Source organism: Gymnogyps californianus, chromosome 8, assembly GCF_018139145.2.
Source record: "Gymnogyps californianus isolate 813 chromosome 8, ASM1813914v2, whole genome shotgun sequence".
NCBI lineage: Eukaryota > Metazoa > Chordata > Aves > Accipitriformes > Cathartidae > Gymnogyps > Gymnogyps californianus.
In genome coordinates this window covers 2,807,317-2,824,971 of record NC_059478.1, presented here as the reverse complement: position 1 = coordinate 2,824,971, position 17,655 = coordinate 2,807,317, and the positions used below count along the sequence as shown (strand labels likewise).

The window sequence follows — 17,655 nt, the reverse complement described above, 5'->3', positions numbered from 1 at the left end:
GTGGCCCGCGCCCCGAGGCGCTGGGGGAGCTGTGGGCCGCGCTCCAGTGCAGGTGCCGGCGGGTGCAGAGGTGCTTTTGGCCCGGCTGTGTGGGCTGAGGTGAGGCGGGTGGCAGCCTTCCTCCTCGCCCCTGTCCAGAGCTTCAGCTCCGCCGTCCCTGTGCAGCTTTCTCCGGCAGACACCTTTGCGACGACTTAGAATGCCCTTTGCTTCCTCACCATGTGCTCTTTGGCTTCAGCTTTTTCATAGTTAATTTTTGTTGAAAGTCCTCAATGCGTGAAGCAGTTTTCAAAATAGGTCTGCATGGAAGGGAAGAGTGTCTGTGGCAGTCCCCATGTCCTGGATGCATATGGCTACTGATGGGAGCTGTAAAGATGGCCTTTTGGATAGTCCACAGATGCTGTACTTTTAATGCCTTAGGAATTGGAATAAAAATTGTGCATGGCATGTTTAAGTACAAGTGTGGAATTTAGCAAGTCCCTCAAAGAGTGAATGCACAAATGCACACTTTACATTCTGACTTCTGATGAAACATGATGCAGCAAGAAATTGTTGCTTGGAGACATGTTTTTCCTAGCATTCACTTGCATGACTTGCCATGTCATTTCAGTGGCAGGTATTTGAAATAGTTTTCTTTCAAATAAGGGTCACATACTTCCTCTAGTATAGACACTTATGTTTTTCACTTAAAAAAACAAACTTGGAGATCATAAAGCTACTTAGCTAACCTTTGCTGACAGATAAAGTATTAATCTATTCAGGATCTTTGTGTGACACTTATTTTCATGTAACCGGTGTAGTATATATACTTTCTTTGACTCTATACATTATTTGTTTTGTAGGTTGAAACTACAATACTTGGTCTTAAACCTGCAGCAATGGGTAGAACTTACTTCGTTGAGGAAGCTGTTGGGCAGTATCTTTCAGACCTCAGCACAAAATTAAAGCCTTATGTCACTGGCCTCTTAATAGGGCAGGTAAGTGTGTAATATCTGAAGTCTGTTCCATTCATTCATGTTAATAGAGGAAAACCCCCTTGGCCTTAATCGTCTGCGATAAGTCTATTAACATCACATTGAGCTTGTATAATGCAGGAGAGTGGTAATATGACCAGAAGGGACTTCTGTAAAGGGTTTGCAATGTCAACCAACTACTCAAGTCTTGTAAAATCCTTTTGTGAAAGATACGACACACAGAAAAGAAATTAAAATTGTAAAGATAAAACTTACCACTAAACAAGGCTTTAAGGCAAAGGCAAAAAAAAATTCATGAAGGAATTATTTTTGTAACAGATTAGTATAGAATTTAACAATACCTAGTGTAAAGCAGCCCTTACAGTTACTATATTATGCAGTATATTCTCACACTTGTTATCAGCCTCATGGTATACTTGCTTATATTGATGTTTTTGAAAGTGTTCCCTGCAAAGAGACTACATAATTCGGGCTGTTCGAACGCCTCCAAAGGAAGAGCAGAAGGAAGACAACATCAGTCCTTCAAAACTGGCATCCATTGATGACGAATGGATAACTACACACGCCAGTCAGGTAGCACAGTATGAATTGATGAAGGGGGTGGGAGGAACAGAAAGGAAATAGTTTTTGTCAATCTTATCTCATCACTTGTGTAATCTCAAGCCTTTTTCTCAGTAAAAGAACCTTCCTAGCCATGCGAGGCGCAGATATTTTAAACCAAAATATCTGTATTGTTTTCAAAGTTTATGATGAAACAGAGACTTGATAGGACTGAAGTGAGAAAATGTGCAAGATGTGTTCCTATAGTTCAGAGGAACCTGTAAGTGAAAAACAGTCTTGCTTATTTCGTTTCTGCTCTTGATGCATACTTGTCTCATTAGAAATTTTTTATGATATCAAGTTACATGGTTGCTAGATCTCTGATGCCTATTAATAAACGTTCATTTTCATTTTTAAGGTTTCTAGAATGCTTCCTGGAGGCTTATTGGTTCTTGGGGTATTTATTATTGCGACTCCAGAACTGTCAAAAGATAGTCAAAATGCTTTGCGCAAGGTACGTAGACTTCATGGTGGAAAGACAGGAATATCTTTAGGTGTGTAGCTGAGTGATTTTCTGTCATTGACTTGAGTATATATGGTGGTTTTGTTGCTTTATTCCTAAAAGCACAGATGTTCTGCTTTGCTGTGTGGTTTTGAGACTGAAACCTCAGAAATTGCTGTCCTATAGGACTGTACCACAGGTGATATTTGCTAACTTTCTGTTTCTTGTGATGTTTGTTGCTGAAATAGCAAATCTTACTGTATTTACCGAAAGTGGACATTCTGGCTTAAGGAAAACATCTTCAAGGTTTATATTAAGCTAAATCCTTGTGGCACAATTGTTAGTAATGGTAGCATGTTAGCTTTTTTTGTCTGAATGAATTGCTCTTATTAGAGAGGTTTACAACAGTGAAAGATCTATAGCTCTGATTCCTTTAAAAGGAATATCTTGTATAGAACTAGTGGTATTTGACTTAGGTGCGTGGGGTTATATTTAAAAACTACTTAGAACATGCTACTGTCTGATAGACTTAAAATGCATTTTTGTTACGGTATTGGGGCATCTAGTGCCCCATTTAGTTTCTGTTCTGTAGATGTAGGTTCATTTTATTGTTTTCATAAGGTAAGCATGATAAGTGATTTAAACATGAGTAGGTTTTGAAGCCTAAGGTCCAAGATTCAGTTTTGGCAGTGCAATGCAATCGCATCTCAGTTGTGATTACTGAAACGAGTAGCCAACAAAAAAAGGTGAGCTGTGTCCAAGTGATCAGTGATTGCTGAATTAAAATTTGGGGTTTTTTTAATTAGTAGCTATTTCGCACAGCTGTCTTCCCTGATCCTCAACTGATAGGCATAAAGCTGTAATATTTTTGTAAGGGGAAAAGCATACAAGTTGAATATGTGAAGGTGTGTTGCTTGGTTCGGTTTATAAGGAAGGTGAATTAAGATTTCACAAGCAACTTTTGCTTTGGAGTAGTTGCCTATGAATCTTTGTTGAATGTTCTTTTAACATGACATTTTGGTGACATGTAAGCTCTATTTCCGTTTATGCATAATTATGATATCACTTGGACTTAGAACTTCAGTACAAGAGTATTTTCCAAAATTAGAATGCATTATTTTTGTGGCAAAATCCATAATAATTTTTTCATCTTCAGCTAATCTTCTCAGTGGAAAAGTCCTTGACTAAAAGAAGGCTCTGGAAGCCTGCTGAGGAGGAGGTCTCGGACAGAGCAGCTCTTCAAATGTGTTCTGCTACAAAAAAGTATCCTTTATGAGCAAGCTTTATTGATTGAGACTGCTACCCCCAACCTCTTTTCTGTAGTTATTTCTGAATAAATGATAAATTGGGAGCAGGAAGTTGTCTGAGTTCAGATAGGCATAGATCAGTAAGTTGAAATCATGAAGTTTTCTGATTAGCCATGACTAAGACTATTGACCCTCTTATCCTTGCAAAATTTCCATCATTTCTTACTGTTAGGTTTGTCTGTGTGGTGGCATCAAATTGTGCCTCCCCCCATCAGTTTTGATTTGCATAAATTGAAGAAAACATCTAAAATACTGTTTAGCTTCTTGAGCTTGCTGTTGCCAATGATACTTACATGGAAGTGGGGAAGTAGTGGGCATGTGGGATCTGTACTAGTGCTGCAGAAGGATGCTGGATCTGTTGATAATGAGATAATAGAAGGAGAGAAAGCAAGGTTTTTCCTTAGAGAGGTGAGAGAGATGAGGACAAATTGCAAATGGGTGCATTGGTGGTTCTCCCTGTGAATACCTATTGATCTTAATATATTTGTAAGAGATGGGACAGCATCACTATGGTAGTTGGAGTTTACAGTCAAATGTTTTTCCACTTTTTTACACTAATGAAAGGTGAGAACTTTCTTCAGAGCATAAATTAGCTCAACAAAGAAGTTAAGTAAAGGACAAAGTTAATTGTGAATTGTTCTTACTCGTTTTTTTGCTTTTCACTGGATCTTTTTCTTTAAGTAGCAAAGAGTAGTTTGCCGAACCTATGATGTACAAGATCCAAAGGTAAGTCCGTCATCCTGTGTGTCATATACAGCTTTTAATGCATGACAAGAAATGTTTCAAAAAAAAATCTCTATTTGAGTTATACAGTGTTTTGTATAGATGTTTTATTGCTTTTTCCTGCTCTCAGAGTTCGGCTAAACCAGCAGATTGGAAATACCAGAGCGCTCTGTCTGCTTCCTGGTTAGCTTTGGACTGCACAGTAAATGTTAATATTCACATTCCGCTTCTTGCTACTTCACCGAACCATGACTTGGAGAAGAATACCAAGGTAACTAACTGGCTGCACCAGTTTTGTGGTTAGTCTCTACACTACTTTTTCTGTTGAAAATTAAATGAGAGAGAAAGATTTGAATAGTGTGAGTAGAGGAGTAGGACTAATCAGCGGAGAATGTTTGGCAGTTATTCCTCTTCTAAATGTAATTTGAAGTTACTGTGAAGCATTCATAGTCTAAAAAATGTGCATAGCTTTTCTTCTGCTGTGCTTAGTGTTGACAGTTTCCTTTGCTCAAAATTATTTGGCAATTGTCATGGGTATTCCAACTAAAGTCTTTTCTGCTTCACCTAGTGAAAGGTTACGTCCGATTAGAACAGGGGTGTGGCATGCTTTTGATATGAATTGACTTTCAGTAAGCTGCATCCCTCTACAAAAATCAAATCCCTGGGGTAGCACTTCAATATTTTGAAATGTTTGTTTCTTAATGGATATATTTTGAACATGTTGGTTTTAAGATTTAGCTTCGGAAAAACATATAGACAGATTTTTCAGAGACTTTAAAACTCTATTGGAGTAACTGTTGAACCATGTATTTCTATAATTTTCAGCATGATACTGTCCAACTCTTTTAGTGAAATTCTCTTTCCTCTTTCTTATGAGATTTTTGTGTTTTCACTTTTTTTAAAGAATGGGTTAAATCGATGGTCGAAACAGATAGAAGACAGTGTTTTTCTCATCAATGGACACGTTAAAGATGATGATACAGAACTACTGGAAGGGCAGGTGAGTACCGAACAACAAGCAGTTGAACTCTAATAGATGTGTAGTTAGAACCTCCAGTGTGATAAAGCATTGACTGAGACGTCTTTTGTACAATATTTGTTGATCTCATTGGCCCGTTTCGGGTAACTAGTACGCGGGACTACTTGTGTTCCCATCTTCATTGCTGCAGATTGCCTCTTCTTCCTCTGGCAATGTGAACGCAATAATTATATGTGAAGTCTGACTAAAAATTTTTCTATATGCTGTCTCCTCATTAAAGAACATGAGTAAGGTGTGAATGGAGATGATGAGATTTCTAAGACCTATGTATGTCTAAATGTTTAACAAAGAGTGGAAGCACCTTGTTTGGCTGATGCATTCATCTCTCCTTTTAGTTTTGTAATTATATTCTCGTGGCTGTTTTCTGTGTGCCATTTTTCTCTCTTAAAAGCTATAAACTAGGGCACATTTTATACCATAGTGAGGAGACTTTGATTCAGGGGGATTTTTTTTCCTGTTTCATGACACAAAGAATTTTTTTCCCCTCAGAAAAAGTTAAGAGGAAATACTCAGTCCAGCACTCAGTTTTCTGATGTCAAGGTTCTGGCACAGCTGGTAAGTATTTAGTGGTTTGTAAAGTATAACCTTGCTGTTATCTTCTAAAATAGAATAAAAAATAAAATAACATTCTGAATTATTGTCTAGAAATCCAGCTTACTTAATCCTAAGACTTTTTTGTCCCCCATGGATATTGACTGTGAAACTGATTGTGGACAGATCTGCATATTCTCTGTCCTTAGAAATTCTTGTGGTGTGATAGCCGTGTTGCCTAAAAATTGCACAGTATAGCTGCAAGGAGTCCTGCAAACTAATTCATTTGATAGTAGGATACCGGTACGTACCTGCATACGTTGATTTCAAGGTGACTTTGCATCATTCTGAAGTTCAGAATCACCCCCACGCTTCAACTTGCCATGGCTAGCTATGGACATTTACTTGAATGCTTTCGTCAGAAGCTCAGTCACTAGTTCTGGATTAAGGTACCGATCCTGTGAGCTGAATCATAATCTGGAGCTGTTGGGTCTGTCAGGAGTTTCCTCGCTACCAGAGGTTATGCTGGCTTGAACCCTGAATTAGGTGCCCCAGTCCAGGTCCTAAAGTCCAAATGTGTCCAGGCATTGTTTTGTAGGCTTCTTGCACAGCACAGGCCATCCTGTTTTGTCAGCTGGATCCTGGATTCTCTAAAGTTACGTTTAGCAAAGCTTTTAGAGATGTATAAAATGCCATTTTAAAAACTTGGTGAGTATCTCAGCTGCTTTTGTTGTTACGTTGTTCCAATGGTTAATTGCCTCAGAGAAAGGAAAGCTTTTTATTTTGGCAGAGGTAGTTTGTGCAGTTCATGTGGAAGTTATGCATCCCTGTGTTTCCAGGTGTTGTGTTTGAGTGCTTCACGCAGCACACCCATTGTTTTGGTAATTAGGGTGAATATTTCTAGGCAACAGTTTGATACAGTTCTAAATGTGACCACATTTATAATTTAGTATTGACTGATGGGATGACTTTCAGGATACCGTAGGTTATGCTTACTATACAGTAAACATACAAACTTCATCGTTCAAAAAAAAAAAAAAAAAGGTTTCTAGATGGCAATACTAGTATTAGCCACAAGCCACTTGCCTGAAAAGTTTTAGAAGTCTTATAGACACAAATATTTAAATTGCAAGAAATGGAACATCTGGAAAAGTAAATACATTTTCCATAATGGAAAAGGAGAGAGATTTTCAGTCTGACCCAACAAAACTAAAAAAAAAATAAATCAGAGTTATAAATTATGAGGGAAAACAGGTTATATGTAAACATCTTAAGGTATGCTATTAATTTCCTAGTTCTGTTTTTTGTTACTCATGCTGCAAGTGCCTAGGTAACAAGATAAAACTGAAACATGTTTATTTTTCAGTCCCAGGGTTCAAGTCATAGATCAACAGCTACAGTCCAGGTCTGCAGTGGGTCCATAAATCTCAAAGGTGCTGTGAAATGCAGAGCCTACGTACATAACAACAAGCCAAAAGTTAAAGAAGCTATTCAGGTAGTGAAAAGGTTGTTAGTTCATCAGAAACATTTTTCTGAAATACGTTAAATTTGTCATACTGGTTTTTCTTTGCCAAAATGATGTGGTCTAAACTGGTGTCAAGATGTTCATCACCTTGAACATACGGATTTTTTTAGAAACCATCTGTGTGCGTGTGTGATGGATTCAGTTCCTTTTTCACTTTTAGCAGGTATGGCTCCTGTTGCTAAGGCTGTTCTCTGATGAATCTTTGCACAAATTGTCAAAGTGATTAGGCTGTGACAAATTTTCTTAAAATTAAGAAAAGGTTACAGACTACATTTTTGTATGTGTAGAGGGAAAATACAGATTTACTTGTTCAGTGATTTTTTTTTTTTCCCCCTTAATGAGTCAATGCCTTGTGATTATTTTCGTTTAATAGTAATGTCTAGAAGTTGTCAGTTTTTATTCTAACAATACTAACATTTTCCTCAGCTTTTCATTTTTGTTTTGTTGTTTTCTTTTTTGATTTTAATTCTTTTGATGTTAGCTTCTCTTTATTGGACTTTTTAAAATTCTCTTTAGAGTTTTTATTTTCTGGAAAAACTATACTTTTAACACGGGTCGAACCCTGTGAGGGGCTTCTTTTGTTGTTTCTTACTAGTCAAAAGCTTTGCAGATGGCTTTTATACTACTGACGTTTTTGCTTTGTCCTTGCAGGCTTTGAAAAGAGACATAATAAACACATTGAGTGATCGCTGTGAAATACTATTTGAAGATCTCATTATAAATGAAGGACCTCACAAAAAAAGTAGGAATTCAGAGAAAAAACAGCTTACATTTGCAGTGAATTTTGGTTCTTGTAGAAAATTCTGCTGGGGTACTGAAGTTCCAGTTTGGTTAGAGCAGAATAAAAAGCAAATAGCATAATTTCTGTTTGGCAGCCTTGACTTTTTCTTAAATCATGAGAATTTTTGTCAAGTTCGGATATGTTCTTTGGCCTCACAGTTTTCACACAAGGTTTGTGTTCAGTTCTCGTGACCACAAAATGCAATTTCAGCTTCTTTCTCACTGATGAGAAATTTTGTGATTTCTAAAAATTCTGTAGTTGAAACTCCTGTCACTGAAGTTCTAACTGTTAACTCGCACATTTTAGATTTTTATTGTTTTGGTTTTTTTTTTAAATCATTGTATGGTATTCCTATTAATATTGAAGTGTGCTAAAACTTGGTAGGATTAGAAGAACGAGCTGGACATGGCCTTCAATGTTCTTATATCACCTATGTTACAAATGCGAGTGGACATGAGCTCTGAAGTTCGATAGTTCATTAAATTAAATATGGCATTGTATGTGGTGATTATGATATGAAGAAGTGTCCTGATTGTTTTTTTCTAACTAACCATACAAATATATCATTTGTGTTGTCTCTCCCCCCTGGACTTCTTTCTCTTCATCAAATACTATTTTACAGGCTTTGTGTCTTTTAAAGAAGTAGATCTTATTTCAGCACCATGAATAATTGCTGGATTGCATTAGCTTGAATTTAACAGAGCACCATGCAGTGGCCAGAACACAATGCAAATTGATCTAATGAAAATAAAGCTTTCTATCGTGATTATATTAAAAACATAAGGGGATATATGCTGAGACCAGATCTCCTAGCTCATGCTGGGTGATTCTTTAAGCATCTCTGAGTCAGTGCAATGATATCAAGTTATCTTCTTGTTGTTGTGTTGTTCTGTGTTTTTTTTAAACCAAATATTATTAGTTAATTGAAATATCAATTTGAAGATCTTATCTAAAGGAAAGCCTTTTAAAAGGTACTATCTTTGGTAGTGATTTTAGAAAAAATAGAAAAGAAATGGAAACAGGCTGATTGTGTAAGGAAAAACGATTCATGTTCAGAATTACCATTTACTTTAGGATAATGTGGTTCGTTTTGCTGTTAGCCAACTTTATCCAACCTGCGTGATTTAAACTTGGATGTTTTCAGTTGCATGCAGTTTTCAGTTTCCTCTTTAGGTGGCACCCGTACTTTGTGGCTTTATGGCCGAAAGCAGCCAAATGTTTGCAATCCTTTGTGGTGTTGAAATCATGTGCTGTTCTGTGTACACTCTTACCTGCAGTCTTTCCCAGAGTTCTTTTGCTAGTCATTCTAAACATGAAAAAAGATCTGTTTAACATTTTATGGTCTGTTTTGGAGGTGTCTCAGATGTTTCTGGAGAGACTAATGTAAGAACATAAATCAGTAGAATAGCAGCCAAAACTTTCATAAAACAGTAACAACTAAACAAGCCATGCCTGAAAACAGGATTTTTACATGGAAACCTTGAGCAGTTCTTTTGCAATAGCTTTATCTTATGGTCAGAGATTAATGAGGAATCTTATCATAACTGGCAAGTCTTTTATTTGGATGCTATTTTTTCCCCCTTTTTCTTTTAGATTTTGAGAGGGAATATCATGTCTTACCTCAAAGACTCTTTGTCCCTGTTGCTGGATCCAGTGTGATGCTCAGTGATTATAAGTTTGGTGATGAGGCCACTGGAGAAATTCAGGAACGGTTTGTTGAGATGTTGGATCAATCTGTGGAAGCTGAAGATATCCATGTAGCAGAGGAAATTAACACAGGTAAATGCAGTGTCCGAGAACCAGGATACACTGCATCATGGGTTACAAAAATGTTGACTAATGGCATAGGCCAGTTTTATCAAGATATGGATATGCTTAAAGTTGGCTTACTTCATATCAAGCTATAAGGGTTTATATCAATCTAATTACAGTTTAAATATATTTGTGAAGAGTGGTAAGGGTTCTTGAAGTTTTTGTATCTGACTTGTAACAGACCTCTCTCCTCTCAAATATTTTGCTTTTTCACTGCATTGTCTGTGCAATCATGGTTGCAGCTCGTGAACTACAGTAGATACATAAATATATGGTTGAACAAGGCTTGCGTACATTACTCTGCACATGAATTAAGGGTGGTCCTATATTGGCAAATAAACTGTAAGAAAAACCTGTAAAGCTTTATATTCTGGTTACCTTTTTAGTAGTTCAACTTTGCTGGTTTAAGAGCTGAGTAGTTCTGATACTACTTAGAATAAGTTAGAATAAGAAGTTAAGAGCTTTGGTCAAATCTACTGTTTTTTCACTAAATATTAAAAAATACATATATAGTCTAATGTGTCTTTCAGGAAGATCACATGCTAAAACCTGACTCTTTCAAAAATAGAAAGTACCTTTCTTTGTTCTGAGTGTTTTAATTTATGTCTCAAATGCAGTGCCCAAAACTGAAGTTTTGTGGTTTACCCGAAATGGAAAGAAAATTGACAGAGCTTTTCATTTTCTACTGAATGTCTTACAAGGTTATGATCTGATTATGAGACTGTTGTATTCTTTTTAATACAGATATTTTGCTATAATCTAGTTACTGACTTTTTCTGAATATTTCTCGTTTATATCGTTTCCTGTTGGTTTTTTATTTCCCATACAACTTTGATTTCAATGTAGGAGTCAAATCTGTAGTTGAAATGTGTCTAATAATACTTCCTGTGATTTTATGGAAGAGATGGCTTTTCTTCCCTTTTTTCCCCCATCAATGTGAATATGAGCTGCAGGTTACAATTTTATAATATAAATTAAAAAAAAAATAACATTAATTCTCAGATAAGACCTTTGGACACTTTTTGATATTGGTATTTAGGGACAAAAAGTAGAAAAAGTAGCCATGATCTTGCTGTGTAGGGTGAACTGTGATTACTGATATTCTACTTCACCTACTTGTTTACTTGGTGTGGTTTTGAGTTTCTTAATTTCAGAGCTAACCATGCATTCTTATGTCTTTCTAAGTTTTCCCAGGTTTTAACTAAACCTGTTAGCAGTGAATCTGACTCATTATCTTGAGAAGTAAAAGATGTACACAGCTGAAGACCCTCAAGAAAAACAGGAAAGCCAATAAAAATATCTCTTGCATTATAAGAGTAACTTTAATAATCTTAAAGCTAATTATTACTGAGCTTTAAGGAATTAGTATAACTTAGGGAAGCAAATTAATACTGTTGTAGCAGTGGAGATAGGCGTGGGAGGGAGAGAGAAGATGATTCAGTTTAGCTTTATTGCTTATGTAAGGATGTATGATCTGGAGGTAGGAAGAAAGCATGATTAGACTAACAGCAATGCATCACAAAGATTTGATGCCATTAATGTGTAAAATGTGTAAAATGATGTCCAGGTAGCTCACAAAATGAGTTTGTGTGTTCTTGTAGCTTGCTGGTTATAGAGTTAGGTGTGTGGGATTTATTTTCTTTTTTTAAAAAAAAAGTAAATTAAAGTAAGCGCATAGCAAAGGAAAGGAAAAAAACATACAAAGAGGATTTCAGAAAAAGCTGAGAGACTGGCCTTGTCCCAGTGAACACCATAAAGTTTGTCTGTAGAATGGGTTCTGTTAATAGCGATGATAGTAATAACGCTGTCAGCACAACGGTGTTCGATTCTGATAATTATTGTTATGACATTATTAACTTGTGATTTATTTATACACTTTTATTAATGCCAGGAAGGCCATTTTGGAAATTAGACTTGTTAACTGTGTAAGAAAACTGTTCTGCATTGTAAAGAAAAGCATTAATTTTGCAATTTGATTTTTATTGGTACTTTGGTATGAAGTGTCTTAGGTATTGCTGTAAATGTGTTTTTGTGACATAATGAGAGTTTGGGGTTTCCCTTGTGTAAAGGCTTTTTCAGTGCATCATTCCAATTTGGGTAGCATTTGTTGTTTCTCAGAGCTTAGCGCTATCTTTATTAATAATAGGCAATATTCAATAATGGTGTAAAAATTGGTTTGTAGTGAGTTTTGACATCAGCCTTTCTGTTTGTATCACGATTCCTGTGGTCTTAGGCACAACCTTGAATTAACTGGAAATGCTATCCATAGTGAAGTTCTGGGGTAAGTTTGCTGATAAAAAGAATTGTTTAAAATTCAAGAACATGAGCAGGCTTTTGAAATAATTTCTTTTTTTGTTGCTCTTTAAAATACACACTTGAGAAGAAGAGGATCTAATCAGTATAGCCAAAAGATTTATTTTTTTAAGCAGCTTTTAGTCAAAACATATGAAATAAAGGTATTTTGGGAAGGTCAGTTTTATGTGCTTAGTAGGGCCTCTGCTGCTGTCTCCTACAGTTTTATTTTCTTGATTCCTTGTACAACTCTCCAGTGAGGTCACTTCTGGGTCATGCTTTAAAACTGTTACATGCAAAATAGAAAGTAAAAACTGACCTATTTATAATTGAAAGACATAAATAGCTCTAACACTGTAGTTTCAAGGTATTTAGTGCTTTAATATAAGCAATTGAAAGCTCTGCATTTATGATTGGTATTACTAAATCCCTGCTCCTCCTTGGTGCAGGGGGTGGGGGTGCGGGTGCTGTGTTAAATACCCTGAGTGGGTAAACATAAATAAGACTTCAGTAGTGGTAATCACTTCAACATCTTTGTTAGCAAATTGAAGAATTAATGAAGAATTAAGGATTCATATAATTGGTGCTAGAAAGCATCTGCTTTTGAAAACTGTGATTTATACTACAGCTGCTTCACATGCAAGTCTTCCATAACTTAATGGCATAAATGCCTTTGGTAACTAAATAGCTCAAGGGTGTTTCTTTCTTTTTTCTTTTTTCTTTTTTCCTCTTTCTTTTTTTTTTCCCCCCCTGAGCAAGCAAGCATTGCTGCCTTGATGTGCAGCTTCAAAAGTTACCTTCAGAAAAGTGCAACAGTTCTTATGAAGGTGCAAGAACATAAAGTTAGAGGGCACAAACTATCCTACTTGCTCATCAAAACTAAAGCAGAAAGAAACCTGCTGGATCTAGACTTCAAAGGTGACCCAAGAAATGTGGTCAGCTTCTCTAAAAGTGATATGTTATTTTAGGGAATTGAAAACTCTATTGTAGTTTGGAGAGAATTTGGTGCTCTTACTGTGCTAGTTAAGGTACTTACTTAAAAAGCTATCTTGCAACAATTAATAATTCATTTATTCTAGTTGAAGATTTCTGCTCGTATTTTAGGCAGATGAGGGTGTGTTTTCTGCACAGAAAAAATAATGATGAAACTACGGCCTCATTGTGGACCAGTGGACTTCAGAGATACTTGATAATTTCTCTTCAAAAAAGCACCCCTTGCATTGAACTGTTGTGTCCTTATTTTTATTTTACATGTATGTGCAGCTTGCAGACAGATCTCAAAGCAATGTTTATGCTTAATGTATGCTTATGTGTGTGTGTATATCTGTGTATCTTGCTATCCTGTTAAGTTTCGTATTGGACAGTTACTAATTGCTCTGCTGTAGTAGATCCTATACAAAGTCAGTGGGTTCAGGGATAAAAATGGCTAAAGACAGGTCCTAAATGTCTGGTTTGAGTGCTTTTGTGTAACAACAGATCTTGTGCAAGTTTGACTTAAGATTTTGAAGACAATCATGCACATGGCTCATCTTAGATGACGGAAACAACCTTTCTGATCACACATCTAGATTATACGTTTCCCCCCTAGCTAATGATACGATAGAGAAAGTACTTTTCCATGAATCATTTTCATATGAATCATACAAGGGATATGCCTTATTACTCAACTATATAATTTGTAATTTATAGGTGATTGACAACCCCACTCTGGAAATGGGAGATCTGTTTTTATTTAGATCAGTGTTGCATGGACTGCTAAAACTTGATCTCTGGTACTGCTGTGGGTTTTTCTTCTTCATCTGCTGAATAAAAACAATCTGTTAGGCGCTTTTTCTTATCTCAGCATACCCATTCTGTTCTTTCCGAAGACATCCAGCTCTCGCTGCAATAGCACAAACACTTTCACTTACTGTTTACTTGTCCAGAAGATGTTTGCAATAGTAGCTACTGAATTGTAATCAGAACTTTTGACAAGTGATGCCTTAGCAAACTAGCCTGGGAACAGGAATGCAAATTGAAGACCTTTGGCCCACTGCCATCATAAGTAGCCTTATCACTGAATTGCATAGTCCAAAGCATGCTTGCTCTGTGTGGGACAAACAAACAAGTTCAGCTAGAGGACTCGAGACTAATCCCCTTCTTTCTCTGCTCCCCCTCTCTAGCAAGCTGGATGTAGCCAAGCGATTAGGGAGATCTTTGGAAAGGAAATAGATATGGGTTTGAATCCCATCAGTCTGGAAATAGAGTCAAGCTCTCTCACATCCTGGCTGAGCAGTCTAAGGATTTAGTAACTGTTCCAAAGGGGAATGTGTCCTCTATGCCTGCTCCGAATGTGTATTTTTAGGGGATCTTCAAAAAGGAATTTCTGTGCCTTGAAAAAAAAGCATTTATGGCTGTTGGGTAGGGAAATGATGCTGGGCTCACTCTTTTAGTGGCAGTGGGTTTTGCATGTAGCCTGAACTGTGGACAGATGGCTTTGAAGGGAAAACTTTGATCTTGGAAGGCGGTTAATGGTTCATTTTGGTGGTTCCCTCTTGGAGTAGTCAAATTCTCCGCGGGTTATGTAAAGGGGGTTGGGTATGTTACTCTGGAAGCAGGATGTGGAAAATGAGTTTTGGAAGAGGAACTCCTTCCCATGTGTGGTTTTTCTCTTTATTTTTACTCTTCCAGCCATATAGAATACTTTAGTACTATGCTGTTGCTACTGTACCGTTTCTACGGCAATGAACTGTTTTTTCTACCATAATGTACTTTATAAAGTTGATATGAAGTTCTTGGCCTTCTGGATTAATTCAACTGTAAAACAACTGTTAGCTTTTCACCTGGTATTTACTTCTTCACTTGATTTCCGTGCAGTTGATATTTGTCCAGTTACTGACAACATGGATGACACACAACAGAAACAACTGACAAAAGCAACATTGCTGTTGAAACTTCAACAAAATATGGGTATGTTACTTCCCTGACTTTTCCTCTGGCAATCCAGAAACTATAATGGGCCCTTTCAGTACTGTTAGCTTCCACAGCATTATTAATAAACTGGTGAGACTAATACAATACTTTTCTAAAATGAGTCCCCATTTCAGTATTGTAGGTGCATGGTGTTTCTGGGGTAGAAAGAACCACAGCCCGCTGTTGGAACAAAACCAGTGTTTGCATTAGTTCAGCCTACAAGTCAATAGAAAAGGCTCATGTAGCTTGCTTTCTTTTTTGGAGAGCCACCACTGCTATAATTCCATACTTTAAAAAAACATACACAGTTGAATGGCTTTGTCAAGTAGGCATCCGTAAATCGGCTAGTGACTCACTAATCTTCTTCCGAAGCTGACAAATACATGTGGGCTTGGGTGCTAATTGTCAGCCTCAATAATTCAGGGCACACCAGCCACAGAACTCTTCTTCAAATACAACTCCTCCGTGATATTCCTTCGTCCAGCTCTCATATATCTGTCTGCACTTAGTAGTGTTCTCTTTGCTGTGAGTTTTGACTGTCTTTTCATATTAAAATAGAGTTATACTTTAGTCAACAAAACAGTAACTTCTGTTTTCTATTAATTCTTAGAAGTAGAACATGGTAACTGGAAGATTAAAGAGTAGTAGCAGTAAATATGTGTTTGCTTTGGATGTAAAAATGTTTTCCCTTGAATCATCACTCAGGTGGTTTGGGTTTTTTGTGTGTCATCTCAACTGCATCAGTAACAAGCATGTTAATCAATAGGAGAATGACTGTTGTGCTACAGAGACTTACAGAGTAGATGTAGTGCCACACAGAAAAGAAAAAACTTAATAGCTTTTGTTTCTTAAAGCTTAAAATTTTTGTTATTTTTCCTAGTCTGATTCCTAGAATTAAGCAGTAGTGCAGAGTCAGTGCGTTCATTTATGGGCCAGGACATGGCCAAGGTACTACAGAAGTATGCAGTCAGCTGGATTTCTGGAAGGATCCTGCTCTGATTAGAAATGTCATGTGGACATATATATATGTGGACATATAATTTAGTTATCTGACATCGTAGCTTTAGATTTAGGCTTGGCAGCGGTAGATAGTTTTTGGGGTGGCTCTTATTGTTTCTCCTCCTGCTTGTCATTCACCTTGACCCTGCCCTCCACACCCTAGCTGTCGATGACTGTGCTGCCCTTGCCACTCACTGAATGCATTTCCTTTGTTATTTTAGGTGTGGTAATAGCAGCTGCTGTCGCAGTCTTTGCATCGATCTTCTCTTTCAATTACTTCAGTGATTAAACTCAAGCAACCGGAGCTTCATGGAAGTATTGGCCAGTTACAAGATGGAAACATCTGGGTTTAATATATTAGTAATTAAGAATTGTTGCCTAAATATCACCAGTTAGATGTGCAATATAAATTGTAATGATAGGTTCAGTTACCTTGTTCCAGCATGCACTTACTATGTCAAGTAGAATCATGGGGTTACAGTATCAAGTAGAAGGTGAATCAAGTTTACAAGAAACTAACCCTGTTGCTCTGTATAAATGAACGGTAGTACTATTTTTTAGAAAGATCCCTTAAACAAATGTAGAACTTCTTCCTACTTGCTGTTTTAACGCAAAATGCTACTACTGGTGTTTTTCAGGCTATCAGTAAGCTAGCATAGTTACCTGGTATGACAATTCTTGCTTTAAGGGTTCCTTTGCTAAGAGAAATCTCATCTTATTAAAGTTAATTGGGGAAAAATTAGATTTAATGAAGCCAGCATTTCACCATATGCATTATTTTAGATAATATTGGTTAACTAGCATAATAGGTATACAAGTAGTTTCTAGTAGTTTCAAGACTAGACCAATTCAGCCTGTAAATACCTTAGTTCAAGACCTGGAGAATTCAGAAATCAATAAAATGCATAGGACTTTTGAGATGTGTATATGCCGCCTTCTACTCAGTGACTCTTGATGAGGATTTCTCTGTCCAGCTCTGATTCAATCATCGTTCTCTTGGAATATTAACTATTTCAGCAACAGCTACATCTAGGTGGCCCTTGCGGATTAACTTGTAGATACATGCAAGTCGTCAAAATTGTTTGCTAATCAGGATTTTTAGACTATAAACAGATAGCTTTCCATTATGAGATATTCTCCTGGGTATGTTAGGCGATAACATTATTGTTTACTTGCCATGAGGAGAGCGGAAGGAGGGAAGAATTCTAGTAAGGTTAATAAAGATAATTTGTATATGAAATGTGATGTTTACTTGGATCTGGACTACAATAGAAAAGAATTCCAGATTCTAGGGCATTTTAATATCACTGCAAATTTCTTTTTTGTATAAAGGCACTGGAACACTAAGAAAAAATATGAACACTTTGGTTCTGAAGCATAATCAAGGATGTACTGGGATACTGTTAATAAAAGGCAACTATGAGAAAAGTGTCTTAAATACTATTGCCTCATCTGTGTATTCTGGTTTTACACGTTTGGAAAAAGAGCTGCTTTTAGTATTGTAACTATATTTTGGAACACAGTGTTGATCTTTTGTGCTTAGTATTGCTCAAGTAGGGCCTCAGAGGAAAGTGAATGTTGTAATGGAGGCACTGTTTTCAGCTGCTGCATGTTTTATAGGCGCATGTTATTCTGTGCAAGTGGGTGGACTCAATAGGCAAGATGGCATTATGCAGAA

The 17,655-nt window shown here is 36.8% G+C and overlaps 1 protein-coding gene across 1 annotated transcript; it reads left to right on the top strand.

The window, feature by feature from the left end:
- The first annotated feature begins 48 nt into the window (after positions 1 to 48).
- On the top strand, positions 49 to 17,399 carry ODR4 (odr-4 GPCR localization factor homolog). Its single transcript, XM_050901091.1, has 14 exons — positions 49 to 99; positions 843 to 977; positions 1,416 to 1,547; positions 1,933 to 2,028; positions 3,173 to 3,279; positions 4,013 to 4,049; positions 4,177 to 4,317; positions 4,951 to 5,046; positions 5,575 to 5,640; positions 6,983 to 7,111; positions 7,793 to 7,883; positions 9,516 to 9,701; positions 14,883 to 14,975; positions 16,199 to 17,399. The coding sequence occupies exons 2-14, from the start codon at positions 879 to 881 to the stop codon at positions 16,264 to 16,266; spliced, it is 1,341 nt and encodes a 446-aa protein (XP_050757048.1). The 5' UTR covers positions 49 to 99; positions 843 to 878; the 3' UTR covers positions 16,267 to 17,399.
- The last annotated feature ends 256 nt before the right edge of the window (positions 17,400 to 17,655 follow it).

What these genes read in the sequence shown, in the direction of transcription:
- ODR4 (XM_050901091.1), top strand. Translation starts at nt 879, where the DNA reads ATGGGTAGAACTTACTTCGTTGAGGAAGCTGTTGGGCAGTATCTTTCA. An exon ending in GTCAAAATGCTTTGCGCAAG is followed by an intron (nt 2,029 to 3,172) that starts GTACGTAGACTT and finishes TTTCATCTTCAG; the next exon opens with CTAATCTTCTCAGTGGAAAA. An exon ending in GAAACTTCAACAAAATATGG is followed by an intron (nt 14,976 to 16,198) that starts GTATGTTACTTC and finishes TTGTTATTTTAG; the next exon opens with GTGTGGTAATAGCAGCTGCT.